The sequence below is a fragment of the Aspergillus bombycis genome (genome assembly GCF_001792695.1).
Source record: "Aspergillus bombycis strain NRRL26010 chromosome Unknown contig00027, whole genome shotgun sequence".
NCBI lineage: Eukaryota > Fungi > Ascomycota > Eurotiomycetes > Eurotiales > Aspergillaceae > Aspergillus > Aspergillus bombycis.
In genome coordinates, this window is record NW_019170029.1 from 326,475 (window position 1) to 348,048 (window position 21,574).

The window sequence follows — 21,574 nt, forward strand, 5'->3', positions numbered from 1 at the left end:
GATCAACATGTCAATCAAGGCTTAAAAACTGGGCTCAAACAGCTGGATTGTCAGGGACTTAGGGCTTTCACGATAGGCGAAGAGTTCAACACGATAGCTCGAAGGGAGGAAATGATGATGGCGAGACCTTGCCACCAAAACCAGGAAGCAATATTGAGTAACCAGCAAAGAGCAAGAATAGGAAAAGGAAATTTTGTGGACGGTCCTTCACCGGGCATTAGGATTATAATGCCCTAAAGGAAGGTCAGAATACACAGCCCCCACGCTAGGTAGAATCGTACATGGGCCAGCCATGTAGGCACCAGGTCCCGGGAGATAGGCAACGGGTGTATCCATCAGCTGTTTCCAAACGGGTGCTGAGCCCTGTTGAAAACCTTCGAGAAGGTTGGTGAGTTCCCACTTCACCGCGCCAAATTGTAGTAGCTTCTGGATGTGACCTAAGCATTCAATAGCACGACCATGGCAGTTGACAGTATTACATGCCTCCAACATAGGCGGTTTTGTAATGTCATGGAATACAGAGGGAAGCACGGGCACTGACGGGCTCAGGACGAGTTCGAAATTTTGCTGTAGTATATCCACAAGTCGCTGGCCAACCTGATATATTCGTCGGATATCGAGAGAGGTCATTAAAGGCAACCAGTTTTGTGTCTCCAGAATGTGATGAAGTTCGGCGGCGTACTGTATGCAACGATCGAAAAGTAACACTTTTCCGTAATCACATAGTCTGGAGTAATCCTGCGTGGGTGAAAGTATTATAATAGTAGTATACAGTAGCTCTGATCTGTAGAGTATTGGGAAATAGTTGGGCACATTTTTAGGGGCATTATCGAACCATTCCCGAGCTCTTGAGCACAGTACCCATGTCGACTCCAAAGGCAAGCCATCCATATTAAAATACTTTGTCTGGTAAGCCGAGGAGAGGATCTCCCTAATTTCGACTATTTTCCACGCAGGCCTCGAGCTGTGTAAGAAGATATGACTCTTTCCTGTCATCATAGACCCAGATGTGGGTGGCAGGGCGACATTCATAGAGTCATCCGACAATGAGAAAGTTCTCTCCAAAGCAGTGCTCACACTCCTTCACATAAAAGTTAACCATTTGAAGATATCTTTCAGGGCAGAGGAGAACAAACCTGTCCATACAGTAAACGCAGTGGAACACACGCCGGCGCATATCCAAATGTTCATCGGCCGGCAGAACCTCCGAAGGGGGATCCTGGTGTAAACCTAAATCCACCAGGGCTCTGGCGGCCATTCCTACGAGGTACCACACGCGAAAATGTTTAGGATCAAGGAGGGAATACTGGGCAAGCAGTAGTATGGCCTGAATGCCCACAGTAGACCCAGGGCGAAGAACATCCTCGGCGAACGGTAAAGCTCCCGAAATCAAAGATAAAGCTCTCTGATGACTACTATCCCCGCTCTGATGAGATATTGATGCAGAAGCGATTGCTAGCACCAAACGAAGAAACCAATGGTCAATAGGCTTGGCAAAGCGACCTCCAGCTTGATAAACAGTATCCACGGAGGTCCAGAAATTTGTCTCACTGAAGAAAGGCATTTGAGTGAACAAATTATCAAAGTAATGTTGCAAAAGTGGTGTAATCTCATGGCGTGCTGGCAGTGGCTGTGAAGGTAATTTCGGGATAGGCTCGGCGAGAGAAAGTGACAGGAGTAGATTTGCAAATGAAGTATCAGATTGAATTCCATGGAAATCTCTGGAGGTAGCGTTCACAGATCTAGTCATGCTGTCAGCAAATACATTTACAGGGAACCCGAGCCACAGACAGAAAGCCAAAGTCTCCAACTAGGTCGTCGATATCAGATATTTCTTTTCGGTGAGCCTGCCCAACGGTGCCTGCAGACGACATCGATGTTATTGAGCTCTCCCGGACGAAACCGGCTCCATCAACGGATAATGACTCTTTATGGCGACGGAGGTCTGCGATTTTCCTTTCGAGTCTTTCGCAGTAGCCTTCCAAAGAAGCAACGTAACTCCTCTCTTTCCCTCTAGCGAACTCATCACTTGCGCCGGAACAAGTACTCGCCTTCCCTACTCGCTCACATGCGGAGCAGGCCGGCAGCTTCCCATCGCATTTAATTTTGGCCGTCCGACATCTTGAACATGCGGCCACTGGCCGGCTGACTTTGAGCAGTGGCTTATCCAGAAAAGAAGCACTAGACGTCATATCGGTACATATTATCTAAACATCAGTTAGTCATAATTTAACACAAGAGCAAGTCGATCTCAATATGTGCACGCTTTGGACATGGCGTGGGGCACAGCTCGTGATTACAACGTACGGTTGGAAGATAGTTTTACCTACATAGATCAGAAGCTAAGGATGTCGCAAACAGAAAAAGAGCTATACAGGGGAGGGTATATCAAAAGTTATCTTTCATAGGTAGATCAGCATAACCGAATCTGCCAACTGAGGACATCAGTCAAAACGGCCGAAACAAGGGGGTATAGAGAATGTAGGCTAGGCACAGCCGCCTATCTGATGGGGAGGGGGGAGCCACTGACACAATCAATCAAATTAGCAAGTCCGGTTAGCTCTAGGTTTTAGATTGTCAAGTCAAATGCTTCTTAAGGTTAATGGTGCATGCTGAGAGAGAAGGGGCAGAGGATCAATTGGAGGGGAGCCTCAGGCGCATCAGTAAGGCGGGTATTTTGTGGCTAACTGAAAGTAATGTAAGGAGCAGTCACGTATCTTCAACGGTAAGATAACAGTAAGAGAGTACAGTAGTAAAGAGGCAATCAAGGCGATTACAACTATCATTGGCAGGAAGTTCTCAGATCCTTTGCCCCCCTCCAATTTTCACCCCACCTTTACTCTTGTGTGCCCCCCCACCGGGGCCAAGCGTCGAACATCCACTTCTCAGCTTCATTCAACATGCCTCCCCTACCAAACATACCACCTCAAGGAGAAACTATGCAGGTACTACACTCTACAAGATTTTAGACTCAAGGTCTTTTGCACATTCGACCGATTCTCTGGGTTACTTACAGATACTGGTAAAATCGTAAATCTATAGCTGTTGTAATTATGACACGACAATCAAATGTGTAACCATTACCAGCTTTATGCTATTGTAACGGATACCGACTTGCCATCCAAATATGAAAAGAATATCAGTCTACTAGCTTCATGTTTGGTTGATCTGGCTGAATGTATTCGCTGCCAATAAGACAAATCTGCTACTGTAAGCACTGGCATTCCTCGTGACCAATGTCCCTCCCTTTTTTCCCTTTTTCCTTCCTTTTTTTCCTTTTTTTTTTTTTCCTCTCTCACTCACACACTCTTTTTTGTCTTATTCCTTACTGGTCATTCTCGCGTTCCGTAGTCCGTCATTCATTCATTTAGCGCGTTTGTCGATCCGAGCGGGACTGGACCGAGGTTTCGCCTCTCAGTCCACTACCTCCTAGCCTCCTATTACCTGCATGGGGCTTTTTTGGATTCTAAACTGAATGCACTCGACAGAGCGGAACGAGAACTAGCCATAGGAACGACTCTCAGAACCTTGAGCCCTTCCAAATCTCCCATGCTCTTCTAGTGATACCGTCGCAGATGCCCCCTCGCAGCTAGGCCAAGTTGGAACGGATCCTGAATATGTCGAAAGCCTTGTTATCCCCGACCTTTTGCCATTGTTTCACAAACCTTCGCACTTCGGGATCGGTCTGAATTATCCTGTTGCGTGCAAAGACTTGATCTCATGTGATCGCATGGAATGTTGGCTTCGATCGTCACTACTCAATAGCAAGCAACCTCTGGTCAGCCGAGTTGGGGACTGTTCGGCTCGTTACCAACCATGGCGACACAGCTAAACCCATCCTATACAAAGCCACAGTTCACAAATCCTTGGAGGAGTCCCTCATCGAAGACGTCTAGTCAATCAGACGAAATACCTGATGGTCGCATTGCACACACATTGACTGCCTGTACTAGATGCAGACAAGTATGTTTTAATCGGGTTCTCTCCTTCTTATTTCTAAGGTAGGGACAGTCAGACTGAGACCAGCGCAGCGCAAATCTAGGTGTGATCCCGGGATACCAAGGTGCTCCCCCTGTGAACGCAGCAATGCAAAATGCGTGTACTTCGACTCCGCCCGAAAGTGTACCATACCAAGGACGTACATCGTTTCGCTACGTGAGAAAGCCCGTATGTTGGAAAGGGAGCTGGAAGAGGCCGAGAAGGAATTCCAGCATGCAGCCGATGCAGAATTAATGGTTCGGGGAGCTGGTCGCATTCGGTTCAAGGAAAATGACGACCCAAGATTTTTAGGACCGTCGAGTGGCATTGCGATTACTCGCTTAGTTATGGAGATGGCCAAACAGAATACAGACTCAAAGAGCATCAAGGATGTTGTACCCGAATTAACGGCACACGAAATAAAGCAAGCTTTTGAGGAGGAAAGCTCTAAGCCAACATCGAAAGTTTACCCTATCATTAGCTCAAACCCACAGCCGAGCCTCCCAGCGAAGTATGTCACGTACAGACTTGTCGATGTGTTTGTGGTCAAAGGTATTTCATTGCCCATCAAATTTATTTTTGCCCTTTCCTACTTATCTCCATTTCCAAAGTGTTTGTTTGCACGCTGACATCTCACTAGCGCAAGCGATGCTGCCAACATTGCACGAGCCTACGTTCCGCCAGGAGGTCGAAGATGTTTTCAACGGATCTGACGATCCATGCAAGAATTTCCAACTACGAATGGTGATTGCCATTAGTATGCAAAAGATGAGTACTGCTTATGCAGGATTAGCCGACAGCTATTACCTTGCCGCGCTACCCTTTCTAGAAGCCTCTTTGAGGCGGATGGACCTCAGGGCTTTGCAGTGTCTAGTTTTGATTGCCCAATATTCTTTGTTAACCCCGACAAGAACTGCCGCGTATTGGGTTGTTGGAATAGCCGTCAAATTATGTCAAGATCTGGGGCTCACTGACGAAGCTACAATCACCAAGTCGCCCAGTGGAGAACTGTTGAATCCCTTGGAAATAGACATGCGGAGGCGACTCTTTTGGATCGTCACCTCCATGGAGTTTGGATTATCTCATAGTCTTGGACGGCCCAGTTGCTATTCTGTCAGCCACGATCATATCCGTGTCAAATTTTTCGAACTGATAGATGACAAATTCATTACCCCAGACGGAATTCTTCCAGGAGGGAAGCCAATACTACCTAAGTGTATCGCGATACATTTTTTCAAGATGCGACTACTACAGCTGGAGATAAGGCGAACTCTCTATCTCAATAAGCGCGATGCTCCTGTTGACGACCAAGATCCATGGTTCCAGCAAATGCTCAATAAACTTGATTATTGGGTAGCCTCCTGTCCGAAAAACGACGGAGGAAGTGGCTTGAGTGAGAAATGGTAAGGATACTAGCCTGATATTTTTTTGATTGTTTGTTTACCATATTACAGGTTTCATGGCAGGCGGAATACAATGATCGTTTTCATGTTTCGCCCCTCCCCTCAGGTACCAGAGCCTTCTGTCAGCGCTGCACAGAAATGCTACGAGGCGTCCGTCTTCAATGTGGCAATGCAACGAGAGCAGATTGCGACTAAATCAGTCGACTTGACCTGGATCTTCACTCAATCCCTTTTTATGGCGTTGAACACTATCCTTTGGTCTCTGTCATATCCTGAGATTCGAAGGGAGCATCCCGTAGAGGAAGTTAAGGGCCACCTTGGCGTAGCGTTAGAGGCCATCGTGCTTGCTGCAGAGAGATGGCCCGGCGTTGCATCAGCATTACTCCTATATAAGAGCCTTGTCGCGGCATGTCTCAAAGCATACAACACTCATGAATCATTCGTCGTCCAATCTCCGTCCAATCATACAACACCAGCATCGTCACAGGAAGTTGCGACACCGCCATCCATCTCAAGTCCTGCAAGCACCACATTGTCATTCCCTTCTCAGAACATCCGGGGTATGAATGCCTCAATTCCTGACAGTTTGTCTTCGGGCACATTGTCAAGAGGGCACTCTGCAGATCCGACGTTCCCATTCTCAACCACCTCACCTCCTTCGGAACCGATGAAACTGGCCCCGTATCCGCTGTGGGACTCTCAAGTGCAGACGCAACGGCTTACTTCCTCAAGCATAGCGCCGATCCCATATACCACCTCGTCGTTTAACCCAACGACCGTCGCTTGCTCTGATGGACAGTTCGACCCAACCACACCCTACAATCAGTTTCCCTCTGTTGTTCCTGGTTTGCAAGGCTGGGATCCTGATTTTACACTTGCCTCTACAACGGCAAGCCACCTTGCGTATGTTGAAGCGACTGTTGATCCTATGAATTGGATGGACTCTATTGGAAATCAATACTCGCAATATTTCAATGAGGCATACCCTATTCCATCGTGGCGTGAGCGGACGCTCAGTCAACATGACCAGGTTGAGCTGATGGCGAAGTTGGAAGAGAACATTCCTGATGTGTCAGCCCAACTTGTGCGGGAGTCTGCAACGTTTTACCAGTCCTAGTAAGTTTTGGGGGGGCCATTGGTAACCAAGTCACAATATGTTTACTATTGCGAGAGTCATCGTGGTTCTTCCCGTGCAGCGACCTTTGTTTTGATACATGAATGTAGATATACCCATGGGCGATTATTCAAAAACGGGCTTACGAGATACGGTTGCTTGGTGTTTGGTGCTAGTTTGGCTTTGATTTAGTCTCACGGGTGATATACTGTTAGGATATGGAGGAATTAAGGTCTACAGAACTGCTTTTTGACAACGCTCCCTTGGCCTCGAGTATGTTCAATATTTCCTCAGTATGGGTTGAAGCTATCTTGGTATACTCGGACCGGAATAATTCATTGTACTAACACGATGGAGTACGAATAGAGGAGGCGAAGAAAAAAGGTGGATCACCAGCGGTAAGCAGTGGCTGGGGTTTCAGGAGGCTGTAACGGCCTTCGTTTTGTAGAACTGGAAATACCCGTTTTCTTTCCTTTTCTCTCTCTCTCTCTCTCTCTTGTCCTTCCGAAACAAATATCAGGTGTTGAATGAAATTAAAAACGAAAATTGAGAAGGTGAATAGCATCAACGGTGTCATTGAAGTAATCCTGATTGTACGGAGCACTGACAAGGGCATGCTAATTGGATGCAATTCGCCGCTAACTTCCTTAGCGGTTAATAGTAAAATCCAATTGAACCCAGAAAAGATCGAAAGATCGAAATCGTATTGACGGGTATCGTAAGTTACAAGCCTTGAAAAGGGCTCAGTCACGTGAACTTCCGGTCTCTTGCCGTCATCCAACATCTCAAAGCCGTCCGTTTCTCTTCCAGTGCGGACCAAAGGGCCATCGCTCACTCCACCATCGCCGAGTTTCGCCTTCCACTCTTTTATACTGCTCATCGAAACGCTTGCTTGACAACATTCTGGTAGCGCTCAGAATCGGATCATTGGAATGTGTGCATATTAGACGGCTGTGGAACGTCCTGCTCGCCCGCCTGAGCGAACCTCGACCGGAGTGATTTCAGCCCCCCCTCATAGCCTAGATCTGCTTTGATCTGCCCTTGAGTTGAGAGTCTGTGATATAGACCTCCTCTCGAGGCTGCAGGACCCAGGGCTGCTCAGGCTCTGAACAATCTTCTTCCTCCGAACCTTCACTCGGGACCCCATGTCCGATCGCGCCTCCTCGGCGTCATTCCGGTTAGGGCCTCCTTCGCCATCATCTCCCGCCGCTGGGTCTCTAAAAGCGAACCACCCTTCTTATACTTCAACCGAACACACCCCACAGACCCCGACATCTCCTCCGTTGATGTCGGTAAGCGCTCAGAACTATGCCTCCAATTTCGCATCCTCGCAAACATCACCTGGCCAGGCAACGTCACAACCTGCAAACCTCTCCTCGCCACCCTCTTCCGTGCCGATGTCTACTCAAGCCTCACAGCAACCAACAGTAGGTACAACAAATTCGTTCCCGACACCGGCTAGCAGTGTGAACGGTCACTTCACGGGGGCAACGCCTGTTGATGATAGCGAACAGACAGAGAAATCATTCGGGCCGGAAATGGGGGCGACATCCACAACAGATATGAATGCGCCCATGCAACAGACAGAATATAGACGGACAGACCATGATCGGCAGTCGGAAGGGCCAAGTGCGCAAACCGGAATCCGCGATTTTGGGAACACGGGCGGCCAGGATATGCTGAACCATGGCGATGCCATGGATATTGACAAGGGAACGGCAGATCTTTCTAACTATGAATCAAGTTTAGAATCTCTGCAAAAGGAGTTTACGTCGGCCTTCCATCTTTGCAAAAGCTGTAAGAGCTCCCCAATACCAATCCTTGGTGCGGCTGTTGCCGTTTTCATAATGCACTCTGGTCCATCATTTCTTGGATTGAGATATGTTAACACTGTGCTATGAAATATACAGCCCATATTGCGACTGGTCCGGACCCGTCGTATGATCTTGTTTCCTTGTACGGGCTTGGTCCGGTTGCGAAATCGGTTGCAAGGATGGATCCGGTAACTGGGGAGAAAATCAACAGACTAAGAAAGTCCTACGAAGGCAAACTGAAAGGCCTAGGCTTAGCTGGGAGAAACAAACCTGTGAAGCATGAACCCGGTATGGCCGGTGGGCTGAGACAAATGACGATGTGGCCGGAAGAAGAGTGGCAAAACCAGAAGGTGTTCGGGAAAGAGATCAAGGTTGCTGATATGGATTCAGCGTTGTATAACCTTCAGATGAGAGCCATGAAAATGGAGCCGGGCACAGTTACGAACAACGATTATTGGGAAGATATCCTTGGTCATGAAAAGCAGTCGAAACATGCTGGAAGTGGGGATGGTAGCAAGAAGACTGCGACACCTTCCAATGGCGCACGAGTGCCCAGTCATGCGAATGGAACACCCACTGCAACTGAGCCGGAGCGGGCTCGGCCCAGTCGGGGACGCAAAAGGCATTACGATGACAATAGCTTTGTTGGCTACGGCGAAGGCTACGCAGACGACGATGATGATGGCGCATTTTATTCCAATAGCGAAGGAATTAGCAAGAAGAAACGGAAGAAGGTATAGCCTGTGATCCTAGAATGTTTTGCTTTGACTAACGCTGGATCGAAGGATCATGTGTCGAAAATATCAACTCCTCTACCCGAACGAGGTGGAAGTTACGGGGTCGGTATGTATGGCATAGGGGCCAGGTAACCGATGGAAATTTGGCGAACCAAAAGCAAGTTGCGCTTTGCCCTGTTTTTCTTCCCCTTTTTCTTTTTTTTTTTTTCCTAATCTCCTTGCCTTTGCTTTCCCCCTTATTCCACATCTCCACATGCATAGGTTTCAGGCCCAAAAATGAGGACTAGGCTTTGGATCTACTGGTATGCTTTGGTAGATCCGGTCACCACAGCGTCCTCACCGATCTATTATTCTCCGTACATTTTTGCATCATGGTGCTGGATATACCCGGCTTTATCAATTGGGCGGCGTTTAGGGGAGCAATAATCGTTCGGAACAGGTTTGTCTTTCGTATCCCTTGGAAGGCAAAAGATTTACAGCTTAATGTTCATGTTTAAATGCGTTTGCTTGTTCATTATTTGATCTGATCCAGTTGGATTTCGCCTTGTTTCATTCTTGTCGTTTGCGATGGATTGGATTTTTTTTTGATTTTGTCCATCAGTCACATTCAAGATGACATGATTTGATACTCGCTTCATGGGTGACAGGGAGTCCGACTGTATTTCTTTCGCCTATTTACTTCTTCGGACAGTGAATGTTTATTAGCAGTACAGGCAAGAGGCATCAAGGATGCCGTGATATACTACTAGATGGGTAGGAATGATACCTATGATACAGAATAAAATGTAGCTTACAACTAAAGGTCCTTCAGCACCGCTGAATAGATTTGGTCCTAATAGGCATTCTATCAAATAATCTCTAAACCCTTAAAAACCCCATCCATTGTATTGCCGTTAAGCGTTCCCATTGGCGATCTTCTCTTCGCGCAACTTGCGCTCATCTCGACTCTCACTTGCCGGATCAAAATAAGCTGACAGGCCCGGGAGAGTCAGTTCATCTATATATCTCTAACCATTGATGTATTTCGGGTACTCACGCTTCTCACCGAAGACGGTCGTTCGAATTCCTCGTCTGTTCCCTTTATACCTTCCGGGGATCACTCGATGAACGGTACAGCTATAGCCAGCAACATAAGCATCAATCATAAACTGGGGGAATGGACAACATAGGAATATAATACCGATTATCCCACATCGCAACACTGCCAACAGCCCACTTCCAACGCACGTAATGATCATCAGCGGCATGGATATGATGTGATAGGAAATCCAGAAGCTTGTCTAGACAGCAGACCACGTCAATACTGAATGGCCATCGAGCCAGCCGCCATTGTGCATAGGCAAGAACTGGAATACTAACCTGACTCGAGTTTCTTGAGTTCTGCAAAGCCGGTTACGAACCCGGTGTTCACGTTCAGGGCTTTCAGTCCGGTGACTGGGTGCGTTCGAACGGCGGGATGGTGGGTGTCGATGGGTGGTCTGTTCGGACCGACGCCCCAGAGGTCTAGGATTGTGTCATCTATTTGGCATTAGTATTCGGATGGCTTTGGCTTGTTTTATAGAGTTATGGGGGCGGACATTGGAGTCTAGAGGTGTGTACTGCGTGGAGGCCATCGAGGAATTTCTTGTAAGCGTCACTGAGAGCGTCGTATAGGCCGTATTGGGAGACCTGATGATATTTGGGGTTAGATTGGGATATTCGGCTTAGGCTGAAGGAGTGAAGTATACCCAGGCAGTGTCGCCTCCGACGTCTGGATGCTCTTCCATTCTCAGGAGGGAATACGATGGCGCTAGTTGAGGTAAGTATCCGCCATTATATTTAGTGAGTGAGTGTGCAAGACATACGGTTAATTTCAAACGAAGTATCTGCGTGGAACTCGCCACTCGGCTTTGAGGAGTTACAGCTGCGTTGCGAATAAATGGTGGATATATATGGGATGGTGGTCTTACCCATGGGGTGTAATTGGCAATCTCGCGATGATCCTCACGGCTACCGTGGATATTCACGAACTGTATAATTTCGTCAGTAGAGAAAGAGCAGCCATGTGTCGAGGACTATCTAACTTTTTGATCCTGTAGAGCTGTTAGCCCTAGTTGGCATCTCGCAATCTAGATACTAAGTTCGCACTCACCTTCTGAGCAGGATGCTTATCGAGAATTCCTATAAGTATAAGTCAGCGTCGAGGCCTTCTCTACTGGAACCTTGGATACGCTACTCACCGTAATGCTGGAATAACTCAACTTGCTTTTCCGTCGTTAAGTCCTGATCCCTAAAAAACACCACACCCCTCTCGGTCACCAAGAGAGCCAATTCATCCAGTTGCTGCTCGTTCAGCTGAGACAGTTGCACATTCTCAAGAAGGGTGCCGATTGACTCAGTCAAGTCTACGGGCTTGGCCACAGAAAATAAGGCTTTCTTTTCAGGGTCGGCAAAGAGTGCTCGGTCTTTTGATGGGTTGAAAGGTTCACGAATGGAGTCTGGAGGGGCATGGTGCTTGATTTTGGGGTTGAAGTTGGGGTGGAGGGTGATGGGGAAACCTGAGTCGGGGGATATGTGCTTGCGCGCTTCGAGATGGGCCATTCTTAGATCGGAAGTTGATGTACCTGCAAATTGCTTAGAGTATGGAGCACTAGAGATTCCAGTAGGTACTTTATACGTCTTCTTAGAATGGGTCTACTTCTACTGCACGGCAAAGACGGATGGATGACACGCAGCATTACTAAATATGTGGTCTCAAACGCCATTTGCCTTATCACTCGAGATATGGCCGGGGGGCCAATGATACTATATGGGTAGCCATATCAACATGCAATGACACAATGGATAGAGGCCACTAGTTGCATAAACGGTCTGGATGGCGTCAATGCTACCAACCATGACACGAGCCCTAAACAACCATTGGTTAGTAGATGTAGCTTTTCGGCACAGAAACACGCTATGAAAACAATGTTGAATTCGGAATCGTCAGTGCAATCCGACATTTATTTCCCAGATTGGAAATCCCTTTAGACTGGAAACTTGGATATCTCAGGATCGATGGCAATGATACCATAAGTCCCTGGGATCGCTCTATCGGCTCCCCATTCAACCCCCCCAATTGAAGAGGGGCTGTCGCTACTTATGTCGAATCTAGACTCGTATTTTCTTCCTATATAGTTGCTAAATACATCCTGGTCCTCGGCTTTTCTTATGCGAAGCCCTAACTTGCCTGACTTGGCTAAACCTGGAGAGGACCTCCTACTACTTACTAGTAGGACTACTATTAGTTAGTAGTAGTACCTACCAAGCCGTAAGAAAGTACCAAGATGGGTGAATCAAAGACGCCCGCCCATGATTCAACCCGAGAGTTGTCTGGGGATGAGAACACCGTTCACGGAGGTCACGATGGATTATGGATTCAATTTCTGACATGGGCACGGTGGTATCCAAGAGACATGGATCATTTCGAAAAGCGACTGGTACTGAAATTGGACGTTCTGATTTTGACATTCGGCTGTCTTTCGTTCTTCACGAAATACCTTGACCAGCAGGCCATTACGAATGCTTATGTATCGTAGGTTAACTCCATTGCAATGTCCTCAGGCAATCTTAACAGAGACTAACAGCAATACACAGGGGAATGAAAGAAGACATTGGACTCGTCGGTAATGAGCTCAATTACATCACAGCCGCATTCTGGGCAGCATATTGTGCATCTATGATCCCTGCATGCTACTTTCTGACCAGAAGTCGAATCAATATCGTTTTGCCTACGTTAGAAGCCGGGTGGGGCCTGTTCACATTTGGATGTGCCTGGGCACAGAATCCGGACACCATCTACGCGATGCGGGTTCTCATCGGCATCTGCGAATCGTGCTCCTTTACCGGTGTGATATATGTCATTGGATCGTGGTATAAGCCCGAAGAAATCAGTCGTCGAGTGTCTCTGTTCTTCATCGCATCGCCTTTGGGGACAATGTTTGCTGGTTATCTTCAGGCGGCCGCCTATACCAATCTGAACAATACGCATGGATTGGCCGGGTGGAGGTATTCGTCTAGCAGCTACTTGTACAACAATGAATACCAGGGCTAATAAGCTTCATAGGTGGCTTTTCATCGTCTGCACCATCATCACAATACCCATATGTATCCTGTACGTCCGGATTCGCCACCTCCGTCACAGGGACAATACTAACCAGATACAGCGGCTATATAGCATTCCTAGACGTCCCGCATCGCACCAAACCCCGGTTCCTAACCCATAAAGAGCACGAACTCGCCAATTCCCGCCTCGTAGGCCTCACAGCTCCAAGCCAACTGAAAGTCTCCCGTGACATTTTCAAGCGTGTTCTCGGCCGCTGGCACTGGTACGTCTTCGTTGCGCAGTGGATCCTCATTGACCAGAACTTTCTGGCTTCGTCCACACCGTTCAGTTTGTATCTCAAAGCAAAGCCGGACATCTATTCTGTCACCAGGATCAATACCCTCCCAACAATTGCAACGGCTGTTTCTATTGTAGCTGCCTTGATCGCGGGGACCGCGGCGGACAAGAAGAGGAATTTCTGGCTTCCTTCTATCATCACTACAATTCCAGTTCTATTGGGTCTTGTTTTGCTGGTAGTTTGGGATGTGGGTGAGGCTGGACGACTGGCCGGCTTTATTCTTACCGGAGCTGAGGGTGGTGGGTAACGAAAACTCCCTTGCATAAACACATTCTATCCTTTTATCTTCATCTGCCACTACCACCACCACTGAGAGATTGTTCTAATGAAGCCTATTATCTAGCAATGAGCCCTCTCACTATGAGCTGGGCAACTGTAACGATGGCTAACGATGCTGAAGAGCGTGCAATTGTGACGGCCAGCATGAACGCTATCGGTCAAGCCATGTCCGCTTGGACGCAATTACTACAGTACCCAGCAGTGGAAGCCCCGAACTTCAGGGGAGGGTTTATCTCGAATCTGGCAACAACCGTGGCGCAGTTGGCGGTTGTTGCGATTATGTTGTTGCTCACTCGTTGGGATGCCCGACGGACAAAAGAGTCGAATCTATCGGCGATATAGTTATGAAGATGGCTAGGCTGTCGCGTACAGTGCTGGAAGTGGGAGAACATTCTATGACTTTCTGCTAAAAGTTATTTCTGAGCCATTGATGTTAGTTGATAGACTTGCCATAAGGTAGAATCTTATTGTATAGTTCTCATCCTGGATTATTATAAAAAATCGCCGCATTTCGAGTTGCAGTTTATCTATATACCTTGCCCAAAGCTTCAATACGTGATAATTCTGCCGAATAGTTATCCTATCAGTCTATCGAAATCCAACCCTGAAAATCTCCATGATCTCTTGCATGTTCGAGGATTGCACTTTTAGGAACTACTACTCACGCTGGATCGCTGGCGGTGTTCGTCAAAGATTAAGAATTTGGAAGCATGCGTTTTATCTCTTATCGCCCTGGCGATAAATTTATAGTGGAGAAGGGCATTCTTTTTCGGCCAATTGTTAAGCTCAATGCCATTGAAAGGGCGCGGAATTACTAGTACCCACTGTGATCTTGCCAAATGACAATGTTGTCTGTCTACTATATAACACCTTCTCGATTCCTGCCAATAATTCTCCCTTGTCTTCAGACATTTCTTTCCCTATCTATAGTTTATTCTTCGCGTTTGTTCTTGTTGTTCTAATAAAAAAGACAATGACCAGTACTCACCCCACGCCGCGGAAGCCATGGATCGAGACGCCGTTGATAGAGTCTGCAACGCTTTCAAAGGCAGCAGGATGGTGAGTATATTTACTCTATTGGCCCAGGACTGTTTTATATATCATTGCTAATATCTATATAGTAGAGTCTTTCTGAAACTAGACCTGCTTCAACCTTCAGGGTCCTTCAAGTCGAGGTAGACCGCCTGAAACTTCCACAAGACCTCCCAAAAGCACAGACGTAACTCATATTCATTACAGAGGTATCGGCAATCTGATTCGCAGCGCTCTCCTGGACCCTGCAAACAAACACAAGGAGCTTCATTTCTACAGTTCTTCCGGCGGAAATGCAGGGCTAGCCGCCGTCATCGCAGCCCGAGATCTGGGCTGCCCCTGTACGGTCGTCGTACCACATAGCACCAAACCTCTTATGATTAGCAAGCTGCGCGCTGCTGGAGCTACAGATGTGATCCAGCATGGGTCAAGCTGGTTCGAGGCCGACACTTATCTACGGCAAAACTTCATCGAGAAGAAGGCAGACGAGAAAGACTTTGATACGGCCGAGAAACGGAACATCTATGTGCCCCCATTTGATCATCCAGATATCTGGAAAGGTGCGAGGACAATGGTTTCGGAAATTGCTACCCAGTTGCCACCTAGAGACACTCCCGCAGGCTATGCTTTCCCCGCTGATGCGATTGTATGTAGCGTTGGTGGCGGAGGTCTTTTTAATGGGATTGTGGGAGGACTTGAGGATTACATGCGATCTCATCCGACACCGGACTTGATAACTGGTACGACGTTGAAGAATGTCCGTGTGTTGGCTGCTGAGACGAATGGAGCGGATTCTCTGGCGCTCTCGCTGCGGAGCGGAAGTCTGCAGTCTCTCCCGGCGATCTCGTCCCTGGCGACTTCTTTGGGTGCGCTTTGTGTGGCTCCTCAGACTTTGAAGTATGCTCAGTCACCACCGGCTGGCGTTGACGTTGTCAGTGTTGTTGGATCCGACGCTGAGGCTGCGAAGGGAACTATTCACTTGGCTGATGAGCTTCGGTTGCAGGTGGAGCTAGCATGCGGGATCAGTGTTGAAATAGCGGCAGGGTCGAGGTTGAGGGACGCTGTTCCCGATCTTACTCCGGACAGTCGGGTGGTTGTGGTTGTTTGTGGAGGAAGCAATATTACCGCGGAGATGATTGCTGAATATCGGCAGAGATTGCAGAGTGGATGGAAATAGATATTATCGCATCTTCTTCCTCGGTATATTGCGCAATAAGAAATTGCAGTACCCATAGTTTTCAAATATATGATAGCATAGTGAAATCTTCAGGTGTGCTTGCTTAACTTTGTCTCTGGCATTGGGTGCAATGTGCCACATACTGCTATCTCGTGACTTGCCCTTTCTTTTTCTTTTCCTACTAACACCAATGCCTGCTATGCTTGATAAAAACTACTACCATGTGCAGGAGTTTTCAACTATACCCAATATCAAGGCTTCTCAAGGGTTGTAGACTCTTGCTCTGCAATGCACTTGCCTTCAACAAGATACCAATGACACACTTCTTCATCTCTCTAGCTTTATGCAAAGATTCACTCTCGATGAAGCCAAGGTCAAACTTGTTGTGGCCTCGACAACATAAGCTATCTTTAGTAACAAAATGTATAGAGGCTCAATCTCAACAGGTTCCCAGTGTTTCATCATAACACTCCTCGGTGGCATATTGTTACTGAAGACTCAACTCTGTGCTTGCTGTTTTCAATCTCTTAGCTTCCATACTGTCTCCCATCAGTCACTCACCTTTGACACTATCTACTATAACTTCTTCGTCACTTCTTTCCTCTATTCCCCTATCTAGTGTCCATACACTACTCTAAGTCGAAAAATGGATGACCAAGCCATCAACTTAGCTCAGCTTCATTACATAGCTGAGCAGCAGGCTCGGCACTCATGTATATGGGAGGGTCAGGAACATTGTAAGTCTTGCGCCATACTTTGTTATAGCAAGGGAGGTATTTAACACTATCTGTGCTAGCACACCAGTACCCTAACTTCAAGGAGTCATGGGCATCAGTAACACCGATACTTCGCCAAGAGTACACCGAGCGAGTTCAGATACTTGCCTCAACGCCTACGCCGATGGGAGCACAGGCCGACTATGAGGGTATTTTGAAACCTCTCTATGAAACATACTTTGCAAGCATGACCCAGCTTGAGGCTGAGATGACTTCGTCCATACCCAGTGAGTACCACATCTGCTCGGAAATGGTTAGCGTTAATAGTTGTAAGTATCTATATTCAAAGCTCAACTCGCTCATCTCGGTAAAGAGGCATTACCCGAGTCGTGTCAGGAGACCGACGATGAAGGTGGTAAAGACGGCAATGACGACGATGCCGCATACTCTAACGATGAGGATGCAGAAAGGACCGAGAGAAATATCTCTCCGATCCATGACCTAACAGAAAACGAAGACCCCATGATACCTACCCTGGAATCTGCCGTCGACGCAGGAGTACTGGCGCTAGAGAATCTCCAGCGCGTCCTCAATAAGTCTGATGTCTGGTTGGGTGATGCTAATTGGAAAGACGACATTGAATTGGCACTTTCACTTTCTCAGACGGAAAAAGTGATCATCGGGGTTGTTGGTAGCACTGGTGTCGGAAAATCGTCTCTCATCAATGCCATCGCCGAGGAGGAAAACATACTCGCAACAAACTGCATGCGGGCCTCCACTGCAGTGGCGACTGAGCTGTCATACAACGATGGAGAGTTCCGGTACAAAGCACGCATTGAATTCATCCAACGCAGCGAATGGGAACACGAACTACGCATCCTTTTCAAAGAGCTCTGCGACAGCTTGAAGGATGTCACGCGAGAGAACATTCCAAAGGATTCTAATGCCGGTATTGCACTTGATAAGATCAAAGCTGTGTACCCCTCACTGGAAATGGAAAACATCACCAATACATCTGTTGAGAAGCTCTTGGAGGATCAGAACGTCTTGAGTCTGCTTGGTAGTACCTTAATCTTTGAAGAGGACAAGCCCCGAGTCTTCTCTCGGAAACTCAAGTCTTACATCGATAGTAATGGCAAAAGGTGTAACTTGAAGAACCCTTCCCAGAGGAGCAGTGATATAGGGCTCTGGCCGCTTATTCGCGTGGTTCGAATTTATGTCAAAGCAAGGGTGCTGTCTACCGGAGCTGTTCTTGTCGATTTGCCTGGTGTCTTTGACTCTAATGCTGCGCGCGTGGCCGTTGCAGAAGACTATATGAAACGTTGCTCAGCTCATTGGGTTGTCTCGCCCATTAATCGAGCTGTGGATGATAAAGTTGCTCACGACCTTCTAGGGCAGAACTTCAAGATGCAAATGCACATGGATTGTGCTTTCAATAACATCACCTTTATATGCACCAAAACAGACGATATCTCTGTAAGCGAAGTACAGGACTCTCTAAGGCTGGTGCTGCCGTCAGTGAAGAAGCGAGAACAACAAAATAAACTATGTGCTCAGTTACAAGTCGAGGTGATTGAGCTTGAAAAGAGGAAAGAACGTATTCTGGACGATATTGGCTCTATTGCTGACGAGATCGAGGAGCTCGAAGCTAGCCTGTACAGTAAAGAGTCCCATTTGAGCCAATCTGGCAATATGCCCAACGAAGAAAAGATGCCCAGCGAGGTTGAGATGAGTAAGACAACCGACCCTAACAAGAATGATATGGCAACGGCTCCTGTTGATGTCTCCACCGCTGAAGTGCAAAAGTCGAGTCACTCTGAAACTGAAGACCGGATGAGGCAGCATCAGGCTCTTAAAGCCGAGAGGAAACAACTTGAACATCAGCGGCGCCAACTCAACCAACAGATCAAAAGTAAAAAAGCAGAATCAAAGCGGCTTGAGGAAGAAACCGAAAATATGAAAACAGGCATTATCCGGGAATGCATTAATGCCAGAAATATCTACTCAAAGGATGAGATCAAAAAGGGCTTTGCGTGCGGCATCCACGAGTTAGATCAAGAGTTTGGAGAGGATGAAGACCAGATAGAGATTGCTGGCATAAATTTACCAGCTAGAGACTATGAAAAACTGGCGAACGAACTTCCTGTGTTCTGCGTGTCCACAAAGGCATACCAAAAGCTCTGTGGTAGACTTCGGAAGGAAGTCCATGTAACTGGTTTTGCAAAGCCGGAGGATACTGAAATACCCCAGTTGCAGCGCCATTGCATAAACTTGACCGAAAAAGCAAGGGAAGCATCGGCATTGCGATTTTTAGCCCAACTGAAAAGGCTGTTCCAGTCGCTGTCACTATGGTCGCTGGCGACTAGTCCAGCACATATCATGTCAGACGAGAAGATACGAGAATTGGAAGCCGGATTCAACTTGGCCGTGGATAACTTAAGAAAGGTATGCTTCTTGTCTAGGCATTCTGAAAGTGTTTACTTAATCCATTAGGCTATGGAAAAGCGGGTTTGCGAGCACTCTGATGCACTTCTTCAAACATTTGAAGTGAACATCATCAATCGACTTGGTATGTGGCTCCGCCAATGTACTTTTCTTTCGTCTGACAGATACGAATAATGTAGACCGAGCAGTAAAGCATGCCTGTGGGGAAATTCCTCGCATAATCTCTCAGTGGAATGCACCCCGTAACGAAGGAGGTCTTGCGTTTAATACGTACCAAGCCATTTGTCGTCGTCAAGGAGTATTCAAGGAAAGAGACTGGAACCAAGAATTGTATGCAAAGCGGCACCGTGTCTTTGTTATTCTGGACAATACTCACATTGCAGCAGGGCCAACCCTTTGTTAGACAGGATTGTCGGCGGTTGGACAAGAACATTCTGTGTGAAAGTTCCTCTACATCTCAATGAGTTTGCTGTCAGCTTGGAAGGCAGCCTGCAAGACTTTCACAGCAGAGCCATGGCCCTCGCTGATAAAGGCGCCCCCATCGGCAACACCGAAATTCCGGAAGTGATGCTAAGTACCTATTGTAAAACTCTAGGGTATGAGCTCAAGCCGGTGGAAGCATCAATAAAGTCAGAGCAAAAGGAATTGAACAGGATGTTTGCCAAGACGATTGAAGCAGAGCTACACCAGGCGTACCAAGAGTGTGCGGAACAGTCTGGTAAGTGCTCGGTTGTTATTCGTTATACGTGGGAGAAGGAAGGGAAGGAACATCGGACTCCTCGACTCCATTCCCCATCATTGACCGGAATTCTCCAAACTGGTGATGCGTTCGATAGAATCTTCTGACACATCGCACATAGGCCAGTATTCCCTGATCCGCATGAAAAACATAATGACTCGCCAGGCGGCAGACAATTGTTCCTATGTGCTTAGAACCAGTGTCGAGCGAGCCTTACAAGAGATAATGGACCTGCTGAACGCGACACGGGAAAGGCTAGGACATCTGGTAGAATCGACCGTGAACCACGTGTCGCACGACTACCGCACGGCTATCGTCGAACCTCAGATCCGGAAGTTCTCCCATGACCAGATAAACCTCAAAAATGAGGTAACCAAGATCATACAGGGCACAGAGGCAAAGATACATCTAGATCAACTTCTGGGGCTTAACAAGGAACCAAATGGCCAGACAGTACTATCTGCTGCATCCGAAGTCTTGGTGAAAAGCGAAGAGGAACCAGGAGTGAAATACGAGGAGATTCCCATTCAGGTAGAAGACATATGGGGTCTGCACCCAGGACTTGAGTTTGTTTATAACGACTTATTCATGCCGGAGGCAGAGCGCGAGTAGAAACCAAAGGGGCTGTCATCTATGGGAAACGAGCTACAATAAACGTAGTAGGCTACAGTGAGCATTTGACCTGATATTTCTGGGGTAGGAGATGGTGCATGCAGTCGTGAGGACGACGGTTTTATTCCAAGGTCTTTTGATGCGAACTTTGGGTGATATGATAATTCGTGTTTCTGGGGATTTTCGAACATTAATGGCAGATGGTTAAAGCTTCAATATTTCCATGTCTCTGGAAGACACGGGATGAAGTGGGCAATTGGGTTGACAGTGGTTGTTTCTGGATCTTTCCATGCAGATCTTGAACGATTTGATTTCTCCGTTTCGTGGATGGTTCTTGGTTGTTGTTAGCAGCTTTTGGAACTTATCGTCTCTGACGTGAATAGGGTTTATTCTGGAAATGAACCTTTCATTCCATCTTCTATTGCATCAATCCTGTGACGTAGCTACTGGCCATGGGCCTGGAATAGCAAAATAACACCATATTAACGAGAAAGGAACATCCTACGAAGCGAACCACATATAATAAATCATCAACATATCCATTGATCTCATCAGCTACCCGATAATGGCTAAGCCACTGGTATTTCGCAAATAAATCCCAACATAAACATAGCAGCATCGCAGACCACACGCAAATGAGTAAATAGTATCAATATGTAGTAAGCATAAGACCCAAGAGTATATAACGCCAGAATGTAGCCACTAAGATGTTCCACTGCTTGCCTTCATCCATATTCAACACATCCTTGCTTACAGAGAGCAGGGAGTGAGTGATCTTTGAAAAAGCAGAAGAAGCGAGAAAAAAAGGGGAAGAGGAAGAAAAGAAAAAGTCACAAATAAAACATGCGTCCCATCTATGCTAGGTTGGGAAGGAATAAAAAAATGGGTGAAACTGGAAAGAAGATAAGAGGTAGATAAAGCAGCAAAGCATCAAGTCTATAGCATCGTGCTTAACAGTCCGAAATCATGCATGCACCGGGGGGGAATATCGAAGACCGCGTATAGATGAGGCGGCGTAAGATGGATTGATCGACGCAAGGTAAGAAAAGAGAAAAGGGTGGAGAACAAGATGATGACCCTGATACTGATAAATGCAACCACGGACGA

General features: G+C 47.2%; 7 protein-coding genes across 7 annotated transcripts; 5 read left to right on the forward strand and 2 right to left on the reverse strand.

The window, feature by feature from the left end:
* Nucleotides 1-207: 207 nt before the first annotated feature.
* ABOM_004494 (Zn(II)2Cys6 transcription factor) lies at nucleotides 208-2,192 on the reverse strand (the record flags this gene model as incomplete). Its single annotated transcript, XM_022531623.1, has 4 exons — nucleotides 208-233; nucleotides 282-1,081; nucleotides 1,137-1,742; nucleotides 1,792-2,192. 4 exons carry the CDS (start codon nucleotides 2,190-2,192, stop codon nucleotides 208-210), a joined length of 1,833 nt encoding a protein of 610 aa, XP_022390679.1.
* Nucleotides 2,193-4,169: 1,977 nt separating this feature from the next.
* Nucleotides 4,170-6,498, forward strand: ABOM_004495 (putative C6 transcription factor; the record flags this gene model as incomplete). Its single annotated transcript, XM_022531624.1, has 3 exons — nucleotides 4,170-4,530; nucleotides 4,619-5,381; nucleotides 5,433-6,498. 3 exons carry the CDS (start codon nucleotides 4,170-4,172, stop codon nucleotides 6,496-6,498), a joined length of 2,190 nt encoding a protein of 729 aa, XP_022390680.1.
* Nucleotides 6,499-7,640: 1,142 nt separating this feature from the next.
* Nucleotides 7,641-9,049, forward strand: ABOM_004496 (uncharacterized protein; the record flags this gene model as incomplete). The annotated part of the gene is made up of 2 exons (XM_022531625.1): nucleotides 7,641-8,292; nucleotides 8,406-9,049. The coding sequence occupies 2 exons, from the start codon at nucleotides 7,641-7,643 to the stop codon at nucleotides 9,047-9,049; spliced, it is 1,296 nt and encodes a 431-aa protein (XP_022390681.1).
* An 890-nt stretch (nucleotides 9,050-9,939) lies between these two features.
* On the reverse strand, nucleotides 9,940-11,763 carry ABOM_004497 (TauD/TfdA dioxygenase family protein; the record flags this gene model as incomplete). The annotated part of the gene is made up of 11 exons (XM_022531626.1): nucleotides 9,940-10,016; nucleotides 10,059-10,162; nucleotides 10,227-10,326; nucleotides 10,406-10,564; nucleotides 10,624-10,714; nucleotides 10,774-10,835; nucleotides 10,891-10,933; nucleotides 10,996-11,100; nucleotides 11,178-11,206; nucleotides 11,266-11,719; nucleotides 11,755-11,763. 11 exons carry the CDS (start codon nucleotides 11,761-11,763, stop codon nucleotides 9,940-9,942), a joined length of 1,233 nt encoding a protein of 410 aa, XP_022390682.1.
* A 588-nt stretch (nucleotides 11,764-12,351) lies between these two features.
* On the forward strand, nucleotides 12,352-14,088 carry ABOM_004498 (pantothenate transporter; the record flags this gene model as incomplete). Its single annotated transcript, XM_022531627.1, has 5 exons — nucleotides 12,352-12,599; nucleotides 12,662-13,072; nucleotides 13,131-13,178; nucleotides 13,231-13,706; nucleotides 13,811-14,088. 5 exons carry the CDS (start codon nucleotides 12,352-12,354, stop codon nucleotides 14,086-14,088), a joined length of 1,461 nt encoding a protein of 486 aa, XP_022390677.1.
* Nucleotides 14,089-14,719: 631 nt separating this feature from the next.
* ABOM_004499 (putative L-serine dehydratase) lies at nucleotides 14,720-15,955 on the forward strand (the record flags this gene model as incomplete). Its single annotated transcript, XM_022531628.1, has 3 exons — nucleotides 14,720-14,805; nucleotides 14,868-14,921; nucleotides 14,986-15,955. The coding sequence occupies 3 exons, from the start codon at nucleotides 14,720-14,722 to the stop codon at nucleotides 15,953-15,955; spliced, it is 1,110 nt and encodes a 369-aa protein (XP_022390678.1).
* Nucleotides 15,956-16,601: 646 nt separating this feature from the next.
* On the forward strand, nucleotides 16,602-20,467 carry ABOM_004500 (uncharacterized protein; the record flags this gene model as incomplete). The annotated part of the gene is made up of 7 exons (XM_022531629.1): nucleotides 16,602-16,692; nucleotides 16,752-16,958; nucleotides 17,006-19,116; nucleotides 19,165-19,240; nucleotides 19,296-19,446; nucleotides 19,503-19,834; nucleotides 19,977-20,467. 7 exons carry the CDS (start codon nucleotides 16,602-16,604, stop codon nucleotides 20,465-20,467), a joined length of 3,459 nt encoding a protein of 1,152 aa, XP_022390631.1.
* Between the last annotated feature and the right edge of the window lie 1,107 nt (nucleotides 20,468-21,574).